The sequence below is a fragment of the Thamnophis sirtalis genome, unplaced genomic scaffold (assembly GCF_051295495.1).
Source record: "Thamnophis sirtalis isolate CommonGarterSnake01/CBP01778 unplaced genomic scaffold, rThaSir2_p1.2 scaffold_5, whole genome shotgun sequence".
Lineage (NCBI taxonomy): Eukaryota > Metazoa > Chordata > Lepidosauria > Squamata > Natricidae > Thamnophis > Thamnophis sirtalis.
The window spans coordinates 115,932,446-115,960,443 of NW_028261385.1; the positions used below are offsets into that span (position 1 = coordinate 115,932,446).

The 27,998-nt window shown below is 38.7% G+C and overlaps 1 protein-coding gene across 1 annotated transcript; it reads right to left on the reverse strand.

Moving 5' to 3' along the window:
* Window positions 1–51: 51 nt before the first annotated feature.
* Window positions 52–27,985, reverse strand: LOC106543710 (succinate-CoA ligase ADP-forming subunit beta). The gene is made up of 11 exons (XM_014059775.2): window positions 27,836–27,985; window positions 18,949–19,126; window positions 17,685–17,784; window positions 16,621–16,783; window positions 9,928–10,056; window positions 8,907–9,045; window positions 6,971–7,132; window positions 6,713–6,855; window positions 3,047–3,167; window positions 1,689–1,777; window positions 52–847 (listed from the first exon to the last, which is right to left on the reverse strand). Exons 1-11 carry the CDS (start codon window positions 27,938–27,940, stop codon window positions 773–775), a joined length of 1,404 nt encoding a protein of 467 aa, XP_013915250.2. The 5' UTR covers window positions 27,941–27,985; the 3' UTR covers window positions 52–772.
* Window positions 27,986–27,998: the final 13 nt, after the last annotated feature.

Genomic DNA, 27,998 nt, shown 5'->3' on the forward strand with positions numbered 1-27,998 from the left:
ATTTCAATGTTTAAATGAAGGGATGCTGAAAAATAAGACTAAGAACAATGCTGAGCTTTTTAAAACTTTATTACTTTATATCACGTCTGCTTAGCACTAAGATAAATAAATGTTATTTGTTTACAAACAGAAAACTCCATGGTACCAGAAATTAAAAATTAAGTGTTACAGTATTTCCTGTAGTGGTTAGGTTACTGTGTTCAATGAGTAGTTACTACAAAACACTAACTGGAGACATACACTGTCCATAACTAGTTAAGTGGGATGCTCCGTTTCTTCAGTGTACTTCAGAATATAAATATCTTCAATATGTAATGCATTACCAGTATATGCCAATCATAATATTCTAATGTTTTTGTGCTTCCTGAATTATTTCTCAATGGCTGTTGAATGCTGCAATTGTAACTGCTCATATCTACTCTCAACAGTCTTATCACTTGGTTAATTAGCAAAGAGGCAAAGGGAAAATCCTATTCAGATCAAACTTACATTTGGAAAAAACAAATCCATATTTTTGTTTACAACAGATATATTAAGAACTGCTCAGTTTGCATTTGGAAATTTAAGGAACTAAGATCTTTAACTTAAGTAATCCGCATCAAACCATTCTTTTACAATAAACATTCTATTCATAGAAAAGTGAAACCTGTATATGGTCATTAACACTACTACACATCAAATGCAGACATACATAAAAGTTGGAAAAGGAAGAAGAAAAGAATTTCGGAGAAAAAAACATGATGAAGGATTAGGATATTAATTACATATTGGACTAAATTGGCAACTGAAATTTAACATCTACTTGGGCTTGTTTTGCTAGGGTCACTATTTCAGAAAGTTTCACCACCTGGAAGACAAAACAGAAATTACTATTAGATAATCTTTTTAGAAAAAGTTGAGGCAATACATACTTTATCCTACATGCAATATTAGTGAGTCTTTATTAATTGTAAGCCCACTTGATTTTCAATCAAATTCAAGTTATTGCCAAGCTGAAAAATAGCCTTAATCCCCCACCCCTTTTAGGGAGGTATCTAAACAGATTCAGTAAAGTAACTACATCATTTGGACAGGTTAGGCCAATATGATGGCAATCTTTGATCAGTGGCTTCTCTGTGGTTTTCTGAAATGTGTATATAGTCATGAGATCTGTATCTTAAGTTTAAGTTATATTTCTTGTAATCAGAGATGCTAGTTTCAACATCACTGTTCTTCCACTCTGTCCATATCATTTCTTCATCTTATCATGTCAGTTTTATCTAAACTGATTTTACTCTTTAGATACTTTCAGTTTCACACAAATCATCTTGAAAGTTGATTCTGTGGTTGGCTTTCTGAGCTACACACACACACACACACACACACACACACACACACACACACACACACAAACACACACACACGATGTTGATGTTCTAATCTGTAACTGGTGACAGGTCATGAGAGCGCTGAAACACAAGAGTGATGCTTCAGCACAGAGAATTAATATAGTGAACTTTATACAATTGAGAAGATTAAGTAGTAAATATATACAAACTAAGCTTGAATTCATTTATACAAATTCTACAACAGTCTGAATTGCTTAAGTACCGGTATATGAGATTTTGTCCCTATACATGCCCCTATTGACAATCTATGTAACAACTGTTGAGAGTATCTGTGTGGTATATGGAAACTTTTTCACTCACCATTTTAGCTGCTTCATCCAAGTCATCACAAGCAAGTATTTTCAGACCACTGTCTGTTATTAAAGCTTTGGCATCATCAACTCGTGTACCTGCACAATTATATGGTTGTTTCAGGATTACAATATTACTTTTCTCAATTTCAATAATGTACAACATTCAGCTGCCACACCATTCCTTCCCACTGACTTTTCCCATGATTTACAGGTGAAACTTGAAAAATTAGAATATCGTACAAAGGTTCATTTAATTCAGCAATGCAACTTAAAAGGTGAAACTAATATATGAGATAAGACTCATTGCATGCAAAGCAAGATTGTTCAAGCTGTGATTTGTCATAATTGTGATGATTATGGCTTACAGCTCATGAAAACCCCAAATCCTCAATCTCAGAAAATTAGAATATTACCTGCAATCAATAAAACAAAGCTTTAGGAGTTGACTTTAATGTCAAATCTCTGTCAAGAATGCATTTCTGAATTAAACTGCTTTATTATCATTCCAGCCTAGTTTTTAGGTACAGGCCAATAACCAACAGCTTGATTGAGCACAATTGCCTGTCTACAAGGAGAAACAGACACAAACATGAAGTGTGGAAAATTCCCAAAAGAACAGAATTTCCCACTGTTCTCAGTTCAATACTACCATATTTTTCGGAGCATAAGACACAACTTTTTCTCTCAAAAAAAGAGGCTGAAAATCTGGGTGCATCTTATACACTGAATACAGCATTTTTTGCCTCCTGAAACCCCGCCCCCTTCACCAATATGGCTGTGCATAGCTTGTAGTAGGCTTTCAGAGAGCTCCTGGGGGCTGGGCAGAAATGAGCAAAAGAATGGGCCGTTTTTTTGCTCAACTTTGCACCTCCCAGCCCCCAGGAGCACTCTATAAGCTTCCAAATGCCCTTTTTTGACAAAAAACCAGGCCCGTTTTCATGAAAAATGGGCCGTTTTTGGGAGGTTTGCAGAGTGCAAAAACTTAATTTGCCTCTTCAAAACCTTGGTGCGTCTTATACTCCGATGCATCTTATACTCCGAAAAATATGGTAAGTGTGCACCTCCCCTCCCCATGGACATAAATTAAATGTAAGTTATCTGAGAAAAACTGTAAGCATAACCAGATCTCACTTGGTAACTGCTCTTTACAAAGCAAGGATATTGGGAGAAGGTGGGTAACGGAGTGCAATACTATATATGTTAGAGAGCTAAGCAATTGCTCTAGGTCCATGTAGCTTTTTAACATATGAATGTTATTATTTAAATAGGTATAAGTTTTTTTTTTACTGTCAATGGATGGATGAAAAAAGCAAAGAAGTCACTCACTAACACAGTTTTGGATTCACCTATGTTTGGAATGCTTACCTTGTAACCGTACAACAATAGGTATTTTTAGATCCAAATCTTTTACTGCCATAATTATGCCTTGGGCAATCACATCACACCGCATAATGCCACCAAAAATATTTACTAGAATAGCTTGAACCTATGTAAATAAGTAATACATGTCATCATATGCTGAAGAACTACTGAAAGTAAATATACTTTAATATTTTCCAATTTATATGAAAACAATTGTTTTAATCAATTTATGGAACATAAGCATCTAATAGTCTGTAGACTATTCATACATCTGTCATTCACCCTGGTAGGAATGGGTTGATTTCTACATAATGGAATAGGCTTAAAAGATTCAAGTTGCTCCTTTTTAAGTTATTATTTATTTGGATTCCTCCTCCTTAAAGCAAGGTTTAAACTCAATCCAGACTCAAGGAAATTGGGGAGGAGATCTTTTGCAAGTCTTTTATTCTGATAAGAGTAAATGTTACAATTACACAGGAAATGCTAATTCCATATTCACATTTAGACAGGCATGCTTAAACAAATTTTAAAAAATCAAAGACCTAGCATACAATTATCAATCCAGGAAAGCTCAAGTAGAACCCAGACTAGCTCCATATACTTCTTGCAAAAAGAGGTTGGTACTTTATTATTACTTCTTCTCTGCTCTTAGAACTAGAAGTTTGTAAATATTAGTGACACATTTTCAATTTAAATAGCGAGCTCTGGCATATGCAGCAAATCAATAGTATAGGGAGGTTATCTAAATTGTACTTCTAGTAGAACTAGAAAAGGAAGAAAATAATGTTTGGTGCCAATAGTTAAAGCACCGATATAAATTTTCTTAGGAAAAATCCGCAGATATTCAAACTTAAAATTAAAAATAAACTAAGCATCAAATAGGCTGAGTTTCGAGATAAGGTAAGATTGGGAATTTAAAAGCATTTTAAAAGTTGGTTTGCCAAAAATAGGTAATACTGACAAAAGTTCTGTTGAAGAAGTTTTAAATTTTAATGAAATGCAGCAACCAGTGAAACATCAATTTGCCATTGTACTATTCTAGTTCTTTGTTTTTACTTATTCTTGGTCTCTTGGCTTCTAATCTTATGTTTGCTACTCAGAATCATGATTATGACTCATGGTTACAATATGTAAATTGATATACCAAATAAATGGACACAGGTATCCAATGCTCAAATATTTAATGTATTGGATAACTACCCTACGGCAACTAGTGTAGCAATAGTGGATTTCTAAAAACCATAAATTGAATGAATAGTAAATTCCTGGAGGGATAAAGTGGCCTATCTGTTCTCCAAAATATAATAAAAATTAAAATGTATAGTTTAATAAAGAAGCAAAGCAGGTGTCAAAATATAAAGGAAAAACTACTGATATAATATTTGTAGCCTATATTTCTACAGAAATATTTATGTTTTACATAATTGTGTGTATAAAGTGCCCCATCTTTCTGAATAGAAAAACAGATATAAATGGAAATATTGTTTAAAAGATTGAAAATCAGAATCCAGGAGGGCTGAGTAAAACTGAGTTGCTTATTGACTGCAATGCCAAAAAGCTCTTGGAGAAGTCCTCTCAAACTGTGATGATGAGTTAAAGTGGGGCTGCAGCAGAAAGAAAAATTTCAGTCAATTATGCTTCGCTTAGGCAAAGCAACAAACCATGCTATTCAAAAGGGTTCTTTTTAGCTGACAGAGATTCATGGGGCTAATCACGGCATGTTATGTGTATCTAGTTATGAGTTTATAGGACACTAGACAGCCCATGACCCCTAGGGTCATCCTTACAGACTTATTTCCTTACCAAATTCCTCAATGCTTTCAAAGGTGACAGAATTTCTAATGTATACGGAGTTCTCAACTAACAACAGTTCATTTAATGACTGTTCAAAGTTATAAAGGTATTGAAAAATGTGACTTACTGTCTGAGCATTTTTCACATTTATAACTATTGCAACATCCCCATTATCTCTACCCTGTTGACATTCCAGAAATTTTAAGAGATCTGGTTGTTCTCCCAGACTTTGGGGTAGGTTGGATGGGACCCCATTGTTACATATGTTTGCCATATGTCACATGTGTTTATAGCAATAGCAGTTAGACTTATATACCGCTTCATAGGGCTTTCAGCCCTCTCTAAGCGGTTTACAGAGTCAGCATATGACCCTCACAGTCTGGGTCCTCATTTCACCCACCTCGGAAGGATGGAAGGCTGAGTCAACCTTGAGCCGGTGAGATTAGAACCGCTGAACTGTAGCTAACAGTCAGCTGAAGTGGCCTGCAGTACTGCACCCTAACCACTGCATCACCTTGGCTCTTAGTAATCTGGATTTGCAATGTTGTTTATTTCCCTTGTGTTTCTATTTTTTTGTAACATTTGCAGAGTCCCAGGGTCAGGTGATCCCCTTTTGCAACCTTCTGATAAGCCAAGTCAATAGGGAAGTAAGATTATCTTTAATAAGCATGTTACTAAATTATCAACTGCAGTGATTCACTTAACAACTGCAGCAAGGAAGTTTGTAAAATGGGGCAAAGCTCACTAAGCAACAGACATTTTGGCTTCAATTGTGGTCGTACGTTGAGGACTACCTGTTCTGTCTTCACTGGAAAAGCTGTGATACATTCAGAGATGTATCTGCCTGTAAAACAGTCCATGTTGAACTGTATAGCACAGTTAAACATTAGAACAGGCAATATTTTATGAATGTAATTTAAAAAAAATATTTTATAAGTTTAATAAAGTTTGCCAAATTTCAATACCATGAGTGTTATGGGTCCCAGATTTTGGAGAAATTCTGCAAGTTAGCCCATTGGAATAGCTTGATTTGAAAATATTTGTCCTACGATCACCATTTTGTAGAATGGAAAAGAATATCAGAGTTGGAAGTGACTTGGGAGGTCTCTAGTCCAAGCCCCTGGTCAAACAGGAGAAACTATAACATTTCAGACTAATGGCTGTCCAGTCTCTTAAAAGCCTCCAGGGATGGAGCACTCACAATTTCTAAAGGCAAGCGGTTCCACTGTTGATTGTTCTCACCATTAAACTTTGCCTGGTTAGAGGTTATGGAATCGAGAATGTTAATAGTATATAGATGATATGGAAGTATGGCCATCTATTTAGATTTAGAAAGAATTAGTAGGTAGCAGAGGCTACAACAAATTAATGAAAGTTTAAGCAGAGCTAGATTTAGTCAGTCATTGAATGGGAAGTTGTCAGGGAGCCAGATGTATACATTTTACTATTACACTATAGAAATTTATAGATAAAAGAAATTTACTTGCTTTTAGCTAAAGGCCTTGGCAAAACAAGGACATAAACAACTTCAAAACTGGCTTTTTCACAGAGAGGATGTAATGCACAAGTGAAAATAGTGAATGTCTTACAAATATTCAGATTCAGATTTTAACAATTAACAAACAGTAACAAGATTTTTCTACACAAGATTATAAGTCTGTGCACACTTTTTAGTAGACAGCATACTGAAAGCTTTTTGAGACTTGTTTCTGAATATGAGAATATAGTATGTGAGATTATACTATCTATAAATACTCAACAGGTGTTTTGACAGAAAAAAAGTCCTTGTTTATGATACACTAGCCTTTGGGTCCTCCAGCTCAGAAAAAGTTTGAAAGAAAAAACAATGAAATAAATCAAAGATTCTGTTCATACCTTTTTATCTGAAGTTATAAGCTTAAAGGCCTCAGTTACTTGTTGCACTGTAGCACCACCTCCGACATCAAGAAAATTTGCTGGAGTGCCTCCATGAAGTTTAATTATATCCATTGTAGCCATTGCCAGACCAGCTCCATTCACTAGAGTGAACGTGGGGTGGGCAGAGAGAAAGACAAAGGGTGAGGATAAAAAAGAATCACTACGATCCAGAGCATCCATGTTTTAAGCTTCCTACAGTGGATGAGCAAAACATACCCAGGCATCCAATGTTTCCATCTAATCCTATGTAATTGAGATCTGCCTTTGCTGCATCTCTGTCTCTCTTATCCTCCTGGGTCCAGTCCTGCAGGTCGAAGATTTTCTGCTGACGATAAGCCGAATTGCTATCAAAATTTATCTTTGCGTCCATACACATCACTTGGAAGACAAACAAATTGTGTTTAGACCCCTTAGCACTAAAACCTAAACTTCTCTCCTAGAAAATTATGTTCTGGAAGTTAGGTGTGATGTTACACTACTACCGTTCCCCCTCACTAAATGCAGTTCTGCAAAATGACAGATAACTGCATTCTTTGTGATCTAATATGAGTCAGTGTAACATGTCTGCCTTCTAAATTGCAGGTACTTGTTCTGAATTTTTGTTTTGTTTTTAACCTTTTATTTAAAAAAATACTGGACAAGGTTGGGTCAAGATTCCAGCCACCCTCCTCTTTCTTTATCCCATAATACTCTGAGACCCAAGTAGGCTAACGTCTGACTGAATGACTGAATTCACAGAATCATGGAATGAGAAGAGCATTATTGCAGTAAATTCTTCTACTGCAGTAGAAGAACACTAAAGAAAGCCATCAATGCTTGAATTCAAATACATAGATCTAGAATCCATCCCTTTTGGAGACAGTCTGTTTCATCAACAAACAGTCTGTATCATCAGATTATTCTTCTAAGGTTTAGTCCAGTGATGAGAGTGGGGAACCAGGGCACCTCTAGAGGACATTATCATTTTAATAAACATGGAATAAGGTGAGGGATTATTGTGAATCAGCAACCTTTGGCATTGAGATGCTTACCAATTATAAGAGGAGTTTTATCTAAATCCTTCCCTTTGCGGGGGGCATTGACTAAACCCACTGGCTCTACTTCCACTATTTGGAGCCAAGAAATTGGTTCCTTCATCTGTGGCAGCTTTCAGTATTTGAAGATGGCTGTCATGTCACCTCTTCATTGACCTTTCTCCAGACTAAACGTACCAACTTTCTTTATAGTATTTGGTTTCCAAGCACATCATCAATTTCATCACCCTTCTCTGGATACATTCCAGAGAATTTGCCAACATCCTTTTTAAACTGCAGTGCTTAAAACTAAACACAGAATTCCAAGTGAGCTCTGACCAAAGTAGAATAAAGTGATAAAGTGACCATTATTCCTTATGAATTGGGCACTATGCATCTTGCCAGTTTAGCTGCTGCATAATGCTAATACGAACTGATATGTATTTAGATTTGGTTTACAACTCTAGAATCTTTATGTATGCATCCATCCTTATTGTGCTGCAACTTCTCTGTTTCTTTATCCAAAACTGATATAAAGTTAGTAAACACTACATTGCATCTCATTTGTCATTTCTTCCAAATAGATCAGACTCACTGAAGAGCATTCAGTACAAATACAATCAAACAATTATGACAGATAAATATCTCTATAAAATAGTACAACCTTATCTATATTTTACTAATTTGTTAAAAAGAGTATAACAACCTTGCCAAAATCAAAATATATTACATCATAAGACTTCTATTATGTACAAAAAAGGAGGCAGCATTAATTTTGACATAAATTGCTTTTAAAGATTGCATGCTTATGATGAATGTTTTTAAAAAATGTGGCATAGTTTGCTGAAGAAACCATAGATTGAGGCATATACAATGCTAAGCCATCCTTACATTTAACTGCAGCTGCAGTAAACTGGTCCCAACACATTCTAGAATACTAATGATATATAGCATTTTACAAGAGTACCATTGTGGAGATTGAGTAGTAATATGGACATAAAGATTGCCCTTCCATCATACCATGATCTCGAGTACGTTTTATTGTTCATAATTTCCTTTTTAGTGAAACTAGAATTGGATACTGAAACAAGATTTTTATATGTCATCATACTAAAGAAGTCCATGAGAAAGTACTTTACCAATCCCTGTTGAATCTTCAACCATTGGATTTATTTCTACCATAGTGGCATCAAATTTAATGAAAAGGTTGTATATCTTAATCATATTTTCAGCTGCTTCATCTACCAAATTAGCAGGAAATCCCATTTTCTGGGCTAGCTAAAAATAAAATAAAAGAGGAAGATAGTAAGAAACCAAATACTTTGTAAATATATTACAAATAAATATGCATAGCATACATCTGGGACACTCAACAATAAGTGTTATCTGTAGTGAGGGACCCTCTGTTATGTGAGGACAGATGAACCATATTGCCAACATTCCTGTTACATTTCAAAATTTTTGGGAAAACCCTGATGAAAGCAATACATGTAAATTCATGATTTACATGTATTGCTTTCATCAGGGTTTTTCCAAAAACTTTCCTTCCGTAATTTGTGCTGCGATCCTCAGTGAACATTCAGTTATTCCTCTTGTGGAAAAAATAGAAATCCACTTGTAGTATAGTTTTGACTAAGCATTGTGTAACTAACAAACCAAACAAAGGTAAACTAACATTTTTGTTTTTGTTCCTAATTCAATTTCTTCTTTATTTTTAAATTTAAATTTTTATGAATTTTTAAAAAGTTTCAGAATGCATGCACACCTTCCATTACAAATATATTGAGAGCCAGTGAATTATGACACTGATGAAACTGCTAATTAATGTACACAACATTGATGAACCGAAGACCTAGTTCTTATTGAACTTACAAAAATGATGTTGGCACTAAAACATTTAATATATTCTTGAAATTCCCATACTGCATCTCTGTCAAAGAATAGGATGTTATGCAACAAAGCCAACATGCAAAACAAAATATGCCATACATTGTATCAACATATTCTATTTAAGGACAAATTACAATAATCTATATTGCAGCTTCCTTCCCATAGAACATTTCCCTGGGCATCCATCCAATATATTTTTATCAGTTCAACAGGTTGCACCACTTATGTTATACACGTGCCGTCACTGAGCAAAAAGGGTCAGTTCATTACCCTGATGGCTTGTTCTTTTTTAATGCCTTCTACAATGTCAATTGGTTCCTTTGCGATTGCATCAGGATTCTCGGCAGCCACATCTTCAATATTGACACCACCCTGAGAACTGCCAATGAGAACAGGCCCCTGAAAAGAGGAAATGTGTTAGCAACTTAGTGCTATGTTAGTACTGCTTAAAACCAGAAAACCACATTCATACTCTGCTTAGCCTCTGGTTAGAACAAAGGCTTTTTAATAGGCTTCCAAAAAATAGAGCTATATATTAATGGTAACTAATTAGGGTGAATGCTTGTGACTGAATGGAAGACAAATCAGTAAAAGAAGTTTACTAATATAAATGTGATAGCCATATAATTTTAAATTCTGATAACTATTCCTGCCTTCTTTGTTGTTATATCAAAAACCATGTAGTAGTAATCCTGTAGGAAAAAATGTATCATTTATGGATTTTTTAATATAAGATGACTGTCACAGACAATAAGTCTGGTATCAACTTGTAGCACAGTACATATAGGTAAGGATTCCAAGTAGCTTTAACAGTTTTCATTTTATGCAAAACTGTTTTAATCCAGAGGACAAATAATGTCTACCCACATATATCTTCCAAATACCCAACTACCGTGTTTCCCTGAAAATGTCAGTTGGTCTTACCTGAACTGCATGTCTGGAAAGATGGTGTGGGAGCAGTCACAGCTGGGTATTGTCACGGCCCATCTGCCCGGAGACTGAGGTAAATCTTGAGGCCACACCTCTACCCCTCCTCTGACTCTCCAGATTAACCGATGATTCAGTCAAGCCGTCTCTAGAAGGAAGGAAACAGGGTAACCCCCCCCCACTCCCCTCCTGGGCCCTGACTAATCGGTAACACTCTACTCAGGCCCACCCTGCGCGGGACACACTACGGGCGGGAAGTGACTGCTTCCACGCCATGCTTCGAGACATGCAGTTCAGGTAAGACCAACTGATAATCTCTGAAGTGGGGCGTGGGAGGAGTCACAGCTGGGACCTATCAAAGCTAGGTGTCCCTGGGAGGGTCCATAGGGCCTGAGTCCCCCCGAGTATACAGCACTCTCTGGAGGACCCTCCTCCCAAAGGATGCCTCCGTGGAGTCGAAGGCGTCCAGTCTATAGTGTCTGATGAACGAAGAGGGCAAAGCCCATGCTGCCGCCCTGCAAATGTGCTCGATGGGGGCCTGAGTGGCCCAGGCTGCCGAAGTAGCTGCACTCCTGGTGGAGTGCGCAGTGATGCCCTCAGGCACCTGCAATCCCCGTGCCTCGTAGGCCTTGGAGATGATCCATCTACTGATGGTGGCTGGGGAGACTTTCGCTCCCCTGGTTCCCGGGTAGTAGGAGACGAAGAGGGCCTCCAGCTGCCTGATGGATGACGTGCGCGTCAGGTAGATGCGCAGAGCCCTTCTGACATCCAGGCGATGCCAGGACCTCTCCCTTCCGCTGGCGGGAGCTGGACAAAAATTTGGGAGGATAATCTCCTGAGCCCTATGAAAGGGAGAATTAATTTTTTGCATGAAGGCCGGGTCGAGTCTTAGGACCACCTTGTTACTGTGGAATATGCAGAGATCCGCCCTGGCTGACAGTGCATTAATCTCTGACACCCTCCTGGTTGAGGTAATAGCCACGAGGAACACTACCTTGAGCGTGAGCAGCTGAAGACTCACCTCCCTTAGAGGCTCGAAGGGTGCTTCCAGGAGAGCCTGGAGCACTGTAGGCAGGTCCCATGAGGAGAAATGGGGAATCACTGGGGGTCTGAAGTTGGTTGCACCCCTGAGGAACTGTTTAATGATGGGAAGTTGGGACAATGACTGTGTGCCCACTCCCCCCAGGATGGCGGCCAGGGCTGAGACATGCCTTCTGACGGTGCTGGGGGTCAGGCCCTTCTCCAGGCCATCCTGGAGGAAGTCCAGGACCTGTGGAACCGTGGCCGCTGTCGGTTCTATCTGATCCAAGCGGCACCAGGCTGCGAAGGATACCCAGGTCGCATTATAGATGAGACTGGTGGATCTCCTCCCGGCCGCCTCTATGATTGCTATGACCTTGGTGGAAATCTGGACCTCTCTTAACTGTGTCCGGTCAATCTCCAGACGGGCAATTGGAGCCAGTCTGGGTCTGGGTGAAGCAGACTCCCCTGGGTAAGGGTTACCTCCCCCTGAAGGATCCTTCAATGGGGGGGCAATAGACAGCTCTATCAGATCTGCAAACCAGACTCCACATTGTGTTGCAGGGCCTGGGTTCCCTAGCTCCTTCACCAGGCTGCTGCTCGTGCCTTTCAGAAGCGCTACTGTTCCTGTGCCAGGCCAATTGCAGAGTGCACGAGAGGAGGTTCATCCAACGCCACAAGACTTCTTAAGGTAAAACTCCAAAGGCAAAATGGAAAGAAAAAAGGCGAAAAGAAAAAGGGGAAATATTTCACGCTAAGGAGAGCCAGGTATTTAGCTCCTTCTGGGCCGAAGACTGAGGTTAATCTGGAGAGTCAGAGGACAGGTAGAGGTGTGGCGTCAAGATTTACCTCAGTAAGGCAACACAGCCATTTGCCCATGAGGCTGTGCCTGGCTCTTTGGGAGCCCGCTCGCAAGAGAGCAGCTGCCCAGCAACCCTTCAGTGGGCACAGCACTGCTCACCAACCTAGCAGTATCCCGAAGGCACCAAGCAACGCGATCACCTTTGCCTCCCCCCCCGGTTCCCACGGCTTGGCACCTTCGGAATACTGCTAGGTTGGTGAGCGGCACTCTGCCTGGCCGGAGGTGGGGGGTTGTCCAGGGGGCTTATTTGTGGGGGAGGGCTTATATTTTTGCCCACCAGAAAAATGTGGCATTGCCTTATTATCAGGACATGTCGTATTTTCGGGGAAACACGGTAGCCCTCAAATTATTTACAAGACATGACCCGAAAAGTTGCAAGCAAGCTATCATTTAAATATTTTTATTATGTTATATTTAATTATATAATATTTGTTTATTTATTTTAATTTAATTGTAGAAAAATTATATTGCTGCCTATTCGCACATGGTGACTCAAGGCGGCTTATAGGAATATAAAAACCTCATATATAAAACAATGAAACTAATAAAAGAGAATAAAACATGTCATAGTTCTCATTTAGCTGAAATTGTTTTAATGTCCTTTTGCCTAGAATAATCCATAGTTTAAAAAAACACACAGCCTTAACGGCATTTCATTAATTATTACAAAGTCATCCAATAGCCTTAAACCTTTGTAACACATTCTAAACAAAAATTAGTTGACAAAATATCTGAGCCCTTTTCTCCCCTCAAGTCACTGTTTACAATTTGTGTCCACGTTCCTTTTATTATGATAGTACATGTATGTATCATTAACTGTATCCCTTATCGTTATCATTCCATTGTTAGTTGTTATAATTAATAATGGTTAACAAAAAATCCTTTACTGTTATATCTATTTTCTTCTCATCAAACCAACATATATGTATTGCCCTTGTCAATTATTTTTTAACATAATCATCTATAAATTACTAAATTACTACTTACTAATTATAAAGCTTAGTTAATTTTTTGTTATCTATTTTCGACTATCCAATAACATTATACCTTTATAACATAATTCAAAATAAACATTATTTAAATTTGTAAACTTTTTTTCTCCAAATCATTATTTGCAATTTCTATCCAAATTCCTTATATTAAGCCAGTACATATATGTCATTAACTATAAGTTTTATCATTTCATCATTATTATCATTAATGTTTGTAACAGAATCATTTATTACTTATATCCAGCTTCCTCACCTCCAGCCAACATAGAAATATATCTTGTTACCATTATCAAATATTTATTTAAGCAAGCAATCTAAGGAGTTACTAAATTCCTACTAACTAATCATCAAACTTAACTTATTTTTTTTTATTATTATCAATTTTCATATATCAACCTGTGTCCTTCCAGAAGGCCTGTAGTCTTATTTCTTTTGCCATTTGTGGAGTTAGTTTTCTATTTATTTCCTTGGTAAAGTTTTTATGGACATCTCTCCACACCTTATTGTCCATTGGTTCTCTCAGATAGTCTAGACGCCCTTTTGCTACTTTAATTGGTTTATCTTTAGTTGCCAATCCTATTTCTGTTAGGGTTTTTTCCTTGAAACCATCATTTTTTCTCTTTCTTCTTCTTTTGTGCCTTGAAATTTGGGGTAAAGCTCCAGGCCATCGAAATCCTCCTTCCAAACTCCCATTTTGTCGCTTTCAACCACTTTCAGTTCAGAGATCAAATCATTAGATTTCTTATCTTTGTGTTCCTTTTTCTTTTTAATTTTTGAAACTCCACCTCCCTCATTTTTTTCTGGTATAAATTCTATGTTCTTGTCAATTTTCAAAATTACGAATAACTCTTGAATTGCATCCCAAATCTTGTGCAAATTTAAAACTTCCTCTTCTGTAGATTGTTTCATGTTCCAAATTGTAAATTACTGCTGTTGTAGTTTTAATCTTCACAAGAGAGAGGTTCCATTTTTTTCCCTTCTCCCAGTACCGATAAGGCTCTCAAGAAACAGCTGTGATAAACAGTTTTAGCCTTGACTCTTATCACTTTTAGTTACAGAGCTTTGAAGCATGAAAACATTAAGCTTCTGAGCAGCAAAATTAGTACTTTTTTTTTCACTTTCTTGTGTTGACTCAGATTTAGGAGGAACAAAGTGGAGTTTAATAGCAAATAGTAGACAATTTTTGTTAAAGAGGGAGATTTTAATCCTTTAGTTGAAGAATATTGCAGAAACCAAAGAAGAGAAACCAGTCCGTTCACTTTAAGCAGAGGGGGGGAAAGAAAGAAAAAGTTGCGAAGAGCATTTCAATAGTTACAAGAAGAAAAATGTATACTGACCACAAAAAAAAAAAAAAAAAAAAAAATGAAGATCAATTTCGCCGCTGGCTTCTTCTGGTTGTTGGTTTAGTTTAGCATAAAAAAGAGATTTTGGGGGGCAGTTGTTTTTCCAAAATAGAAAGAATTCCCCAGTTGAATCACACTTCACTTTCTCTTCCCTTCCATTCCATAGCCATCTGTCTCCACTTCATCAGCATAAGCTGTCTTTTGTCATCAGCTTGAAGACTTTTTCTTGCTTTTTTCAGGGATTTTGCGATATCCCCGAGATCAGCAAGATATATTCTTCCTGTTCACAGTCTTTTCGGGAGGATTTAGGTCCAATTGAACCACCCCCCCCAGTGGAAAAAGTACCGGCTGCAATCTCAGAGCATCGAGACTGCACGTCCGTACCGTGGAGACATTGGCTCCTCCCTCTCTTACATGAAAATATTTCAAGCCAAGGAGAACCAGGTATTTAGCTCCTTCTGGGCCGAAGACTGAGGTTAATCTGAAGAGTCAGAGGAGCGGTAGAGGTGTGGCTTCAAGATTTACCTCAGTAAGGCAACACAGCCATTCACCCATGAGGCTGTGCCTGGCTCTTTGGGAACCCGCTCGCAAGAGAGCAGCTGCCTGGCAACCCCCTTCAGTGGGCACAGCGCTGCTCACCAACCTAGCGGTATCCTGAAGGCACCAAGCAACGCGATGGGCTTATAAGCAGGGCTTATATTTTTGCCCACCAGAAAAATGTGGCATTGCCTTATTATCAGGACATGTCGTATTTTCGGGGAAACAAGGTAGCCCTCAAATTCTTTACAAGACATGACCCGAAAAGTTGCAAGCAAGGTATCATTTAAATATTTTCATTATGTTATATATAAAATAATATAATAACCTCCCACCCTCGCTGGCAACAACACATTACATGAGCCTTTTTAAGGGCTCCATTCTGCTCTGCATTTCCCAGGTCTTCTGGCAAAACCAGGTCTTTAGACCCTTCTGGAAGAGTGTTAGAGTGGGGCCATTCTACTCTTTGGAGGAATTATGTTCCAGAGAGAGGAAGCCACCATGGAGAAGGCCCTTCTTCTAGGTCCCACCAGGTGTACCTTCCTAGGGCAGGGGTGTCAAACACAATTTCACTGAGGGCCGCATCAGGGTTGTGTTTGACCTTAGGGGGCTGGGGTGGTGTGGCCAGGGTGGGCATGGCCAGCTCAACATCACTCATATTGGAGGTGCCTGAGGTGGCCCAAGTGCTCTGCAAGGGAAAATGGGCTCCTGAGCTCTGTTTTCAGTTGTAATGCCCTCCTGCAACCCTCTGCCAGCAAAAACGGAGCTTGTGAGGGTCACCACGGGCCAGTCCTTTGCGGCTTCCAAGGCAGCATCCCACAGGCCGGATCTGGCCCATGGGCCCTGAGTTTGATACCCCTGCCCTAGGGGATGGGGCCCGCAACATTCCTTTCCTCTCCGCTTTGGTGGATCAGGTATATATGACTGGCAAGAGATGGTCCCTCAGATAACCTGGTCCCAAGCCATGAAGAGCTTTAAAGATGATCAGCACCTTGAATTGCACTCGGAAGCAAATCACCAACCAATGCAGCTCCTGCAGGAGAGGTGATATTTGTGCACACCCAAGTTTGCATAAAACATGTTGGCCGCTGCATTTTGCACCAACTGGAGCTTCTGGATGCTCTTTAAGGGCAGCCCCATGTAGAGCGGGGCTACTTAATATAAAAGTATATTAAAGAAAACTGGAAATTATATGATTATCGACAAAAATTTTATGTAGCAAAATATTTTCACAGGGTAACTGTCTGTACTGGGTAGATTTTTGAGTATGCTTGGCACTTGCCTGAAATGACCGTTCCATGGTTATGGCAAAATAGTACTCTCTTCTGGGATATCTGCGTTCACAAATAAATACTTGATTGCATATCCTGCCCTTTTCGCCTGTTTGTTTGGTATACAACTTTTTCCCAATCATTTTTGAGGATATATCTTTTGCTTCTTCTGGACTAAAAAAAAACACCAAGTATTAAAGATAGAGGAAAGTAGAAATACTGTATTTTTTAAATATTGCATTCTGTTATTGACAGATGGAGAATGAGGCTGCTGGGACTACACATACACTTTAATTACTAGGTTCAGAGAATCTCTTAAAACCAGTTACCGTATTTTTCTGAATATAAGACGCACCTTTCCCCCCGAAAAAGAGGATGAAAATCTGGATGCATCTTATACACTGCATACAGCCTACTGAATTTTTGGCCTACTGAAACCCTGCCCCCTTTGCAAAAATGGACGTTCAGAGGATTTGGGATTTTTGCAAAGTGCTCCTGGAGGCTGGGGAGTGTAAAAATGAGCAAAAAATGGGCTGGTTTTGCTCATTTTTAGCCCCCCCCCAGCCCCCAGGAACACACTACAAGCATCCCAAAACTCAGCATGCCCTTTATGTTTGCAAAAAACGGCCTATGTTTGAGAAAAATGGGGCCATTTTTTGCTCATTTTTGCCTCCCCCCCAGCCCCCAGGAGCACTCTACAAGCCTCCCAAAGCTCTGCATGCCTTTTTTTTTTTAAGGAGTTATGCAGAGGTTTGGGAGTGCAAAAACATTTTTTTTAAAATTACCTCTTCAAAATCATGGTGCATCTTATACTCCAGTGTGTCTTATAGTTCGAAAAATAGGGTACTTATAATTGCAAGTGGAAAGATTTGTTCAGGTTCCCCATAGGCATTATCTGGCCACTTGGATTCCAAATGTAGAACTACATAGATCATATCAGCATTGCTCTTCTCACAGTCAATTTTTCAAATAACAAACATGATTAGAATTCTGACATTAAAATAATTCAAGAAAACATCTAAATGTAGTAGATTTTTAAAATCTAAAATAGTATTCATTTATTGATTTAACTTACGAAAAAACTATTTTCACTCCTCCTTTAAGGCCACCTTCAAATGTTCCTTTTCCCCTGCCACCTGCTAAAACCTGTGCCTTTACAACAAGATCCTTTGTACCTAGAATAAAAAGGGACAAGACAAGAACTGTCTTAATTTAAATATTAAAAATCGCATGACATCTTTTAATCTATAGCAATTGTACATCTAGTTTTGAAAATCAATGACAAAATAATGTATGCAAAGATAGAAACTATTCTCTGCATAATGAAGAAAAAAATGAAACCAATTTTTTATTATTGTAAAATATCCTTGGTGTCAAGCTAGAAAAATATAAAGCTCAAAAAAGATTCCAATAAGATTATGAACTTGTTCCTCAAGATGTAACTTTGCTGTTTGCTTATTAACTAAAACAGGTCAGAAGTGCACTAGCTGCTAGTGAAAGGAGATTACTATCACAAATGCTTTTGTAAACAGTCAGCTGAGACCAAATATTTCACTTCTAGATAAGCTTAAAGCAGCAGCATGGGGTTGTAGGATGTTTGAGCATTAAAAATGCTCAATAGTTTAGCACTTGTGGAACTAAAAAAAGCGTTAACAAAAAGTTTGCTGCCTTTTCTTTTGACATCATTCCCAATTAAAAAAACAATTAGGGTTCACATTTGTTTTAGTATGCTTAATCGTGATATGTAGCAAAATAAAATCCCTACTGCCTGAATGAATCAAACAACTTTTAGTCAATCTCTTTCAACGCAACTCACTTCACGGGATTGATGCTGTGGGGAAAACAGCAGGAAGGAGTATTGGGTATGCCTTGAGTTATATATACAAAGGTAGGACAATCATTTAATAATAAACAGCCACTATCAACACTTGTATCAACTGTAAAGAACCTCAATCATAAAGATTGTTGTGCAGAGACAGCTTCTATCATAAAGCTGCACTACTGGATTTTTTTAATTAGGTGATTTTTAATATTAATATTTTTAATTTTAGGTGATTTAATAATTTTAATTAGGTTAATATAACATTTTAGTAGCATTTATCTGTTAATACGAATTAATTCCAACCTGAAGACCTGTATTATTAAAATTTACAGTAGCTTCTTCCCAACATCTACTAGAATAGCTAAGGATAGACTCTGGAATGGGGGTTAAAATAAACACACATGTTTAAAATGGCCCAAATCTCATGATTTTGGTATTTTCCTTTGAAGAATGAAAACGTGGTGCTGCATGAACCTATAAATTTTATTGTATATAAAATTACAATTTAGTCATTTACCTATTTTTTTTGCAATGTTGTAAGCTTCGTCTGGTGTCTGTGCAACCAATCCATATGGAACAGAAATGCCAGCATCTTTCAGTAATTCCATACTCAAGTACTCGTGCAGTGATAAGTTCCTTCGTTGCTGAACTTGAAATACCCGTCTATTAAATAAAACTGGATTTCCGCCTATAACCTGTGGAAATTAGAACACAGCTTTCAATTGAACAAAAGTTTTAATTAATCCTTTAGCCTTATTCTTTCAAATAAGCAGCCTGACATTTGCAGAAGTATATATGGACCAAAAACCTTTGGCTCATAGAAATTCACAGGCTGAGATGGAAGCTCTGTTTCCCCAAATATAACATTTCCAATACTGAAGGGTCCATATAAACAACCTATGATTACAAACTATCATGTGATTAAATACTTTTAAGAAAGGATCAGGTCATGTGTTGGACTTTGATCTTTGGGTCTTTAAAATTTGGAGATTTTTTGTTCTGTTCCAGTTTTCATAATGCTTTTTATCACTTCCTGTTGTTCCTATAGAGCAGACTGTTGGATATAAGTCTTGTGGTCTTCTTTTGAGTAGAATAGCTGGGGGTCAAGGAAAAAGAGCTTGCTTGAACTCTCAATGTGCAGTTAAAAGACAGTAAGTTCAACTAGCCCTCACAAAAGAAATATGCTTTTGCAATAGATATTGCCACAGCATTTTAAATTGGCTTTACATTGTATCTCACTGGATTTGAATCAGGTTTAACTGAGCTGCTTACCAGAGTGGTTTAGCTTATACCGTTCGGTTTCTATACCACAGGACCATTTTTGAAGTAGATTGACATGCACCAACGATGAACTGCAATAACATTGCTCCCTATTTTTCTTATCAACCAGAGCACTGGCATAATTACTGATTAGGCAATTATAAACATTTTTAAGATCTCCTAAAATCCAACTCTATGCCTTTTTACAAAGACCATTCTAACTATCCCCAGAGAAGTCAGATTTAATTCAGTTTAATTCAGATGGTACGGATCTCTGGCAGTTTGCTGACAAAATTTTAAAAAGCTTACAGAACCATTTGAAATATCTACTATAAGTTGAGTTAATTTCCTAGGATGCCTAGCTAAGATAGCAAAGTGACAAAATATAGAAACTACCCGAACATCTAGGAACCAAGATTGAGATGGCTTTCCTAATGGCAGAGATTCCCAAACCTGGAGAGTTAAGACTAAAAGAAACTTACCTCCCATTGAACATCCACAGTAGACCCTTTCTAGAAGTATCAAAAGTTAAAGTATTTAATAGGTAATTATCAGTCCTAGCCCAAGAAAGATATAACACAATCCAGCCACAGTTCAGTTCTTTATTTTTTTACAACTTGTAGACAGAACCTTGTCAGACAAAACTTAACCAACAGGAGTTTCTAGGAAGTGGCTAACCTATAAATCTCTTCCTCTTCTCATGATCCAGGTAGGGATTGTGCCATGTCTTGTTTTAGCCTGCTTTTTCCTTCCTGGGAAACTACTGTGTTACTATGTTCCATCACTGTAAGACTTTAGGCAAAACACAGCTGAATGTAGTAGAGAGATTACATTAACCATCTGCTTCATTGCAACATCCACTGATTGATTGATTGATTGATTACATTTGTATGCCGCCCTTTTCCCCGAAGGGGACTCAGGGCGGCTCACAATTCAATCAGGGAAGGGGGTACAGACAAGGGAATAAAAAAGACGAGACATAACAATACAAAATTTAAAAAACACACAACAACCATACCATTCGAGAAGGGGGGCAAAAACTCTTTAGCCCCAGGCCTGTCGGAACAGCCAGGTTTTAAGGGCTTTGCGGAAGGCCTGGAGGGTGGTGAGGGTTCGAATCTCCACGGGGAGGCTCGTTCCAGAGGGTCGGAGCAGCCACAGAGAAGGCTCTCCTCCGGGTAGTCGCCAGTCGGCATTGGCCGGCGGATGGAATTCGGAGGAGGCCTAATCTGTGGGATCTGATCGGTCTATTGGAGGTAATTGGCAGTAGGCGGTCTCTCAAGTACCCAGGTCCAATACCATGAAGGGCTTTATAAGTGACAACTAGCACCTTGAAGCGTATCCGAAGACCAATAGGCAGCCAGTGCAGCTCACGGAGGATAGGTGTTACGTGGGTGAACCGAGGTGCACCCACGATCGCTCGTGCGGCTTCTGATAAATTGTATAACTAATTTGGAATATCATTATAGGGAATTCTTGATTTATGACCACAATTGGGATAGGAATTGTGGTCCTTGAGTGGTCATTAAATGAGACATTCATGTGACTACTTTGCTCAGCAATTGCAATTCTTGTATCCTTGCATACAGCCTTGTATGGCTGTAAGTTTAGCCAATCTCCCAGGCCATTAAATAGATGGAACAAAACCCAAGAAAAGCTGAAATCCTCCTGGCAGCAGCCTATTTTGTCTCCAATAGTCCTGCAGCCCAGCTCCCTTCCATGCATAGAGGGGAAATCCTTCATGAAGCTGCAGGAGTGGAGCTGAAATCTTTTGAGATTTGAATTCTGTTCTGGCAGCCTGCCGAAGAATTTCCCCTTGCCTTCATGCACATCTGGCCACTATAAAACATTACTGTGTAATTACCCCCCATGCATGGTGACATGTCCACAATTTGGGAAGCCAGCAGGGAAGGTTACAAGTGGAGGAGACTTCCCCCATAGCCTTGCAGAAATAGAAGCACCTAACGCCACCCCTTCAGTACATCTAACAGCTCTTAATGATGCTCTCTAGATGACAAAAGAAAGGGGAAAGGGAAACACATCCAGCAGATAATGGGAAGCTGGAAGCCAGTCAGGAAACAAATTGTTTAGCAGATTAGAAACGTGTTGTTTCTCCACAGTATTCTCCACATAATGGAGAACACGTTATTCCCCACATTATTACCACCATCTCATTCAAGTATAAACTCTTATGTCATCACCCCAGTCTCAACTTGTGTAGCAATCTTCATTTATTCTGTTTTTTAAACAATTCAAAAGCAGGGATTCATTTGAATTAAAATATAAGCAGTTTAATACAACCACATTTAAAAAATGACTACTTAAAAAAAATCTCTGAGAGCAAACCATCATTTCTTAATTTTCTGTGTCTATTTTATAACAATATTGTTAAAAAAGAGTCAGTTTGGTGTAGTGATAAAGGCATCAGGACTAGAAACAAGGAGACTGAATGTTCTAGTCCCACTTTAGGATGAAGACAGCTGGGTGACCTTGGGCTGGCCCTTCTATCTCAGCTCTAGGAAGAAGATAAGGACAAGTTACTTCTGAAATCTTGCCAAGAAAACTACAGGTTGTCAGGGTAGTTGCTAGGAGACAAAACTGATCTGAAGGAACTCACCTCCCAATACTATCCAAACAAAAACACTCAGCATCTGCATATAAACAAAGGTCAGGATAAAGACACACATACACCCTAAATCTCAAATGCCTATTGCTCAACTTAACTAAGTAGAGCAAATGCCATAATGGAGGACATTCTTGATATAAATTCTGTAAATGAATTCCTAATGTATGCTGTACCCTCAAGATGGCATAAGACTAAGATTAGTTGATAAAGGAATATCAAATCATGGTACAAGTATTTATATCCAATAGCCAGAATCTATAGGGAGTTTTGTTTGTCAGAATAAGTATGCTTAATCTGTCTAAGTAGCAAAATGACAGCTCCTTCAGAACAAATGTAATATTTTAAAATTGTAATAGCAAGGATAGCACATTGCAATAATCAAATCTAAAAGTAGTTCAGAGCAACCCATATCCAGGAATAACTGTAACCGGAAAAAGGACACTCTTTGTCCTTGAAGCCAATGATGGTTATGGTATAAGCATATCTCCAGGTTTATGTAACTACTCTCTCTTATCCAAAACAGGCAAATTCCCAAACTAGATAACTATGTTGCTTATTGGGATATAACCTCAACATACTGGGTTTTAACTAGCCTACCATTTTCTCAAGATATTAATCCATAACACAGTTTATCATAATATTTAAAAAGAGAATGAGATATTTAGAATAGTTTTAATTTCATCTGATGATTGCCCCTGAAAGTTGCATAAAGATTTCAAACATTTGTAACAGTATAAAATCCATAAAAACTTGACTTTCACACGACCACTGTATAAATGTAATGAGACCATTGTAAAAAAACAACAACCCCAATTTCCAATACAAAAAGCTGGTCTGGAATAATATTATGGTTAACAGTATCAAAAAACACTGAGAGGTCAAGAAAACCCAACTAGGTTGCATTCCTAATACTTCTCTCCCTATATAGCTCATCCAATAGGTTTCACAACCAAGACTTGAAACTAGATCAAAACAAAACTATAATCTGCTTTTTCTAAGAGCATCTGCAGTTATGTAGTTACCACCTTCTAAATTCCCTTCACCTGAAAGGAGAACTATTTTTTTTATTTATACACCCCTTATATTCAGCAACTTTTCATTCTTTAAGGATGAAGTTACCTTTCGACCTGTTCAGCTAATCTTCTGAAACTTGATAAACTCAGCTGTGATGTGTAGAAGTTGAGTTGAGATACAGTCTAACACAAGTTTCTTGTCCATATTCTCAGGTCAAAAGAACATAACAGAGAAGTCCAAATCTTAGATGTACATAAAAATATGTTCTAGCCCAATTGAAGAATCGGCAGAACAGAACATGAAAGTTGCCTGGCTAACTTACCTGGTGATTTATACTGCTAACAAGTTCAAACAGGTGCCATTAATACAGGTAATGAGTGGAGGACAGAGGAGCCTCTTAAAGAAGAAGTTACATGTCTGTGAGAGCCAGAAATCTTGTTTGTAGGTGACCAAATACTTATTTTCCACCATAATTAGCAAAAAAATTCTTTCCAAGTCAGACAATGTGATTGTCCGGATTTGTTTTCTCATTTTGTCACTCATAGTTGAGGTCTACCTATGATGTCAATTACAGGCCTCTCTCATCTTTTTAAGTGGGAGAACTTGCACAATTGGTGGCTGACTAAATACTTTTTTGCCCCACAGTATGTCTGATAAACAAACCTTTACATTATAAATCAACCTGCATCAATGATGCAACCCTTTTTAAAGTGCAGAACAGCCATTCAATAATGTATAATCAGTTGGCTGACAGTAAAAGGTTGGTTTACCGTTAGAAATTGAATTGACTCACTGCTGTTCCATCTTGCCAAAAACTCTGTCCCACATGTGTTGCTCTGAGCTGAATCATTGAGAGGGAGAGAGAATTATCTTTGGCTTTTCAAAGACTTCAATTATTTCTTTTTTCATTTTTTTCCTAGTAGAAAACATGCAAGCAAATAGAGCTGAGCAATTAGAGCTTAGCAGGAGCAAGTAAAGATGTACGAATGGAACAGTTTTCAATACGACAGCTGAAATCATAAATTGATCTTCTTCTCTTGGCCTGGCAATGGAGCTTAAGGACAGATCCTAAGAATATTCCAGGTCACACTCTTGTTCAAGCTGACAGCAATGAGTTGCAACACATTGAGTTTCCCTGTCTTCCTCCTAGAAAACCCCTTCTCTTTCAAAAGGTGCATTGCCTTTCCTCTACATAACCATCTATCCTAAGTGCTCATATATAAGAAACATAGAACCTTCCTAAAGTGATCTCAAACTTTTATTAGGCTAGTTTTAAAGGGCAGTGTTCATCTCTAGTAACTTGTTTTGCATTATTTCTCTGAGAATAGTTAAATCAGTCTTAAGTAAATTAAATGTACATTCATTCTCTAAATTAAAGGTTTGGATAGCAAATACCATTCAAGTATTTTTCATGGGTATGTATTATAATGCATGTATTAAATTTGCATCCTTCCTCTCCTCCTGGAGGTCAAATAGGATGCAAAAAATTGCAGTATTCTCATCTGCATTGTCCCCACAACAACAGTCTTGTGGAACGGGCTGAGAGACAATGACTTGCCCCAAAGCTTTCACTGTGCTTCAATGGCTGGATGTGAATCTGGTTCTTCCCATTCTTGTCCAACAGGTTAGCAAATACTTTGTAAATATTTTTACCCTGCAAGCAATCATAAACTGCTCCACATAGAATAAATTGTCCTATTTTCAGCATTGTCAGATATAATACATCTGCAACTCGGAAATAAGAAAAAAAGGAGACATTTTTGCCAAATGGAGGTAAACCATTAAACTAGTTAATAAAGATCAGGCAAAAAACAAGATAGAAACATTTCCTTGGCAATGAAGCTAATGAAAATGCACAAGCCACGCATATGAAGAAAACTCTTAGCATATGGAAAGGACAAGCAGAAAATTGAAGATACTTGGTTCTATGCAAGAAATATTTTGTTGGGGAAGCTATAATACTTTATTCAATTTGTACATCTACATTTATGGTCTGTCAGAGACTGCAAAAAACTCTAATTTTTCTGGCCTTTGTTTTGTATGGCTGTTGCTGCTTTGGTTCTGTAGGCATTCAATTCCTTAACTTGGTAATTACAATAACTTCTAATTTTGCATAGAATAGTATGTACTCTGTTTACTGAAATTTTAAAATATTTTTGCATACTCAAATTACTTACTTAAAAAATTACATGGCTATTTTATAAATGATAATCCTAGGCAATTCAAAATAGTAATCTAAGCTCACAAAATCCCCAAAGAACTATACTTCTCATGACAGCATCACAAATTTCCACCAACTCTCCGTTTGCTGGGTTCACTTCCATCTCAGTCTAATCAAGTGAACAACTAAGTCTTCACAACTTTTGAGAGGCTAATAGAGGGGTTCTTTGAATCTTAGGGGGCAAAGGATTGGGGCAGCCTCAGAAAAGTTGTGTTTACCAGATGACACCATTTAATAAAAAAAACACTGGAACTTATTTGGTGGGGTGAGCAAATTTCCTCAGAAGACGCTATTCTGTAGAACATGGCCTCATGTCATTCAGAGCTTTAACCTGCAGCTTGAATTGCATCTGGAAATGAACTGGAAGCTAATGCAGCTCATGCAACTGTGGTGTGACATGAGCATATAATGAAATATGGTCTTCAATAGCAGCCACATGTAGAGCATGTCACAGTAATCTACAGAGTGGTGACAATAAATAACTATGGCTAGGAGCAGTGTGAAAGATTGTAAGCAAATTCCACCCCCCCCCCTTAGCCACAGCTGCCCCTGCTTCTACTCTTGTTCAGTATTTTCCTTATGAAAGATTTGTTGATGCTGACATTAGATACTGATACTTAGGTACTTGTTTGTGATCTCATGAATACTGGATGTCAGCCTCTGTTTTGCTGCTTGCTTTTTGGCTGCTATTGAAAGGGGGGGATGGTATTTGGGTGTGGGAAATATTCTGTACAGAAGAGACTGTAAGAAGGGAGTTGTTCTCACCATCTACTGCACATGTGGCGGGGAAAGGAGTTTCCCGCCAAGGCCAACTGTCCAGCATACCAACCTGATGATGGTTTTTCATGACACCTGTGGAGTAATTGGGTTGGACTATGGGCTGGGGTTACCAAGGGGAGGGGAATGGGTCATACATTGATATCTATGCTTGCGCGCGCTTTTATCTCAGATCCAGCTTTGCTTAGCTTCTATTTACTTATAACCAGTAAAAGTACTCTTAATTCTGCAAAATGGAGTTGAGTGGTTTCTTTCTTGGTTATTAAGTGAAGCAGCCCTGACATTAAGCTGGATCTGAGAAATGGATCCATCCCTAGGAACAAAAGTGTTGTATTTTCTCCATTTGTACAGTATCTGCCTTATTGTTGATTAATGGAGGCCAAAATCTTTAGCAAGAATTTCGCAGCTCTTTCCAGCCTCCTGAACATCAACATGAAGACTGCCTGCATCTCTTTTGACTGAGGCAAGATTCAGTTCTACAAACATATGAAGAGCAGATTCCAGTGATGACAATGTTTGTTTTATAGGGAAGGATCCCTTAAATTCCTATTGCCTCACTCACTGAAACTTGATTCAATGTATCTCTAAGATAGATGATTATCCTAAGGTTTCACATATCTTTTCCAACAAAAACAGTGAATGCTGGCTTAGCATGTTCAATAAAGACACAGTACACTGTTGCAAGAATCTCTACTAACAGGATGAAGCTCTAAACACACTGTGAGTCATAATATTGCAGGGATATGAAAAGGTACCAACTTCATCTTAGGACTGTATACCTAAAAAAATACCTAAGTGAAAATTCCACACATACATTGCCCCCAACTATCAATACACAATGGCAATCAACAGCACCCGATAATATTCTCCCACAAGTGCAGAAGAGGCTGCAGTTATCAATGTCTTATTTCTTCTTTCTAAAAAAACATATGGAATTTCAATGCTCACAGTCCTTTACTGTAGCTGTTCCACTTGTAATTGAGCAAAACCTGCACCCAAAATACGTAAAGGCAACCCTTAATAATATACCTTGGTTTTCCCTTTATGATGCCAGAAGCAGACTGAAAGAGTACACAGGTCATGATCTTTCTGAATGACCTTGCTTTAGCCAAGTGATCACAACTCTCCTCCCTATCCTTCAAACTGAGATTCAGTTTGGACTTTCCTTGGCAGGTTCCCCAATTCCGGCCAGCCCTCTCTGCTTTCATCTGCATCCACTCTTCTTCCCAACCCCTGAAAGGTGCTGAAATAAGCCAGGTAGCTGCCAGAGACACCTGAAGAGGAGCGGGTGAGGGTAAGAATAATGGCCGGGCAGTTGCCCTCCATCTGTGCCCTTTCCCTGTAAAGCAAGGAGGCAAGGCGGGGCGGAAGGAGGCAGCCGATCCCCTTCGGGGCACCTCGGGTCAGTGTTTGCCTCTTGCAGCTGAACTCCCAAGAAGCTGCGGCGGGCGGGAAGGACGTCCCCATGCCCCTTCCCTACCAGGGATCACCTGCGCGCTCGTTCACCTTGGCAGCCGCATTCAAAGTCGCGTGGCCGCCGCCACCTTGACACCCGCTCAGATGCCGGGCGGCCGCGGTAACTACCCGCGTACAGATCATGGAGGCGGCCATGATCGACCTCCTTCATGCGGGCCCCCGCCGCTCCCGAAAACAGTACCGCCCGCCCGGC

What these genes read in the sequence shown, in the direction of transcription:
- LOC106543710 (XM_014059775.2), bottom strand. Translation starts at nt 27,940, where the DNA reads ATGGCCGCCTCCATGATCTGTACGCGGGTAGTTACCGCGGCCGCCCGG. An exon ending in GGAGTGAAAATAGTTTTTTC is followed by an intron (nt 16,784 to 17,684) that starts GTAAGTTAAATC and finishes GTTTTTTTTTAG; the next exon opens with TCCAGAAGAAGCAAAAGATA. An exon ending in TGGAAACATTGGATGCCTGG is followed by an intron (nt 6,856 to 6,970) that starts GTATGTTTTGCT and finishes CGTTCACTCTAG; the next exon opens with TGAATGGAGCTGGTCTGGCA.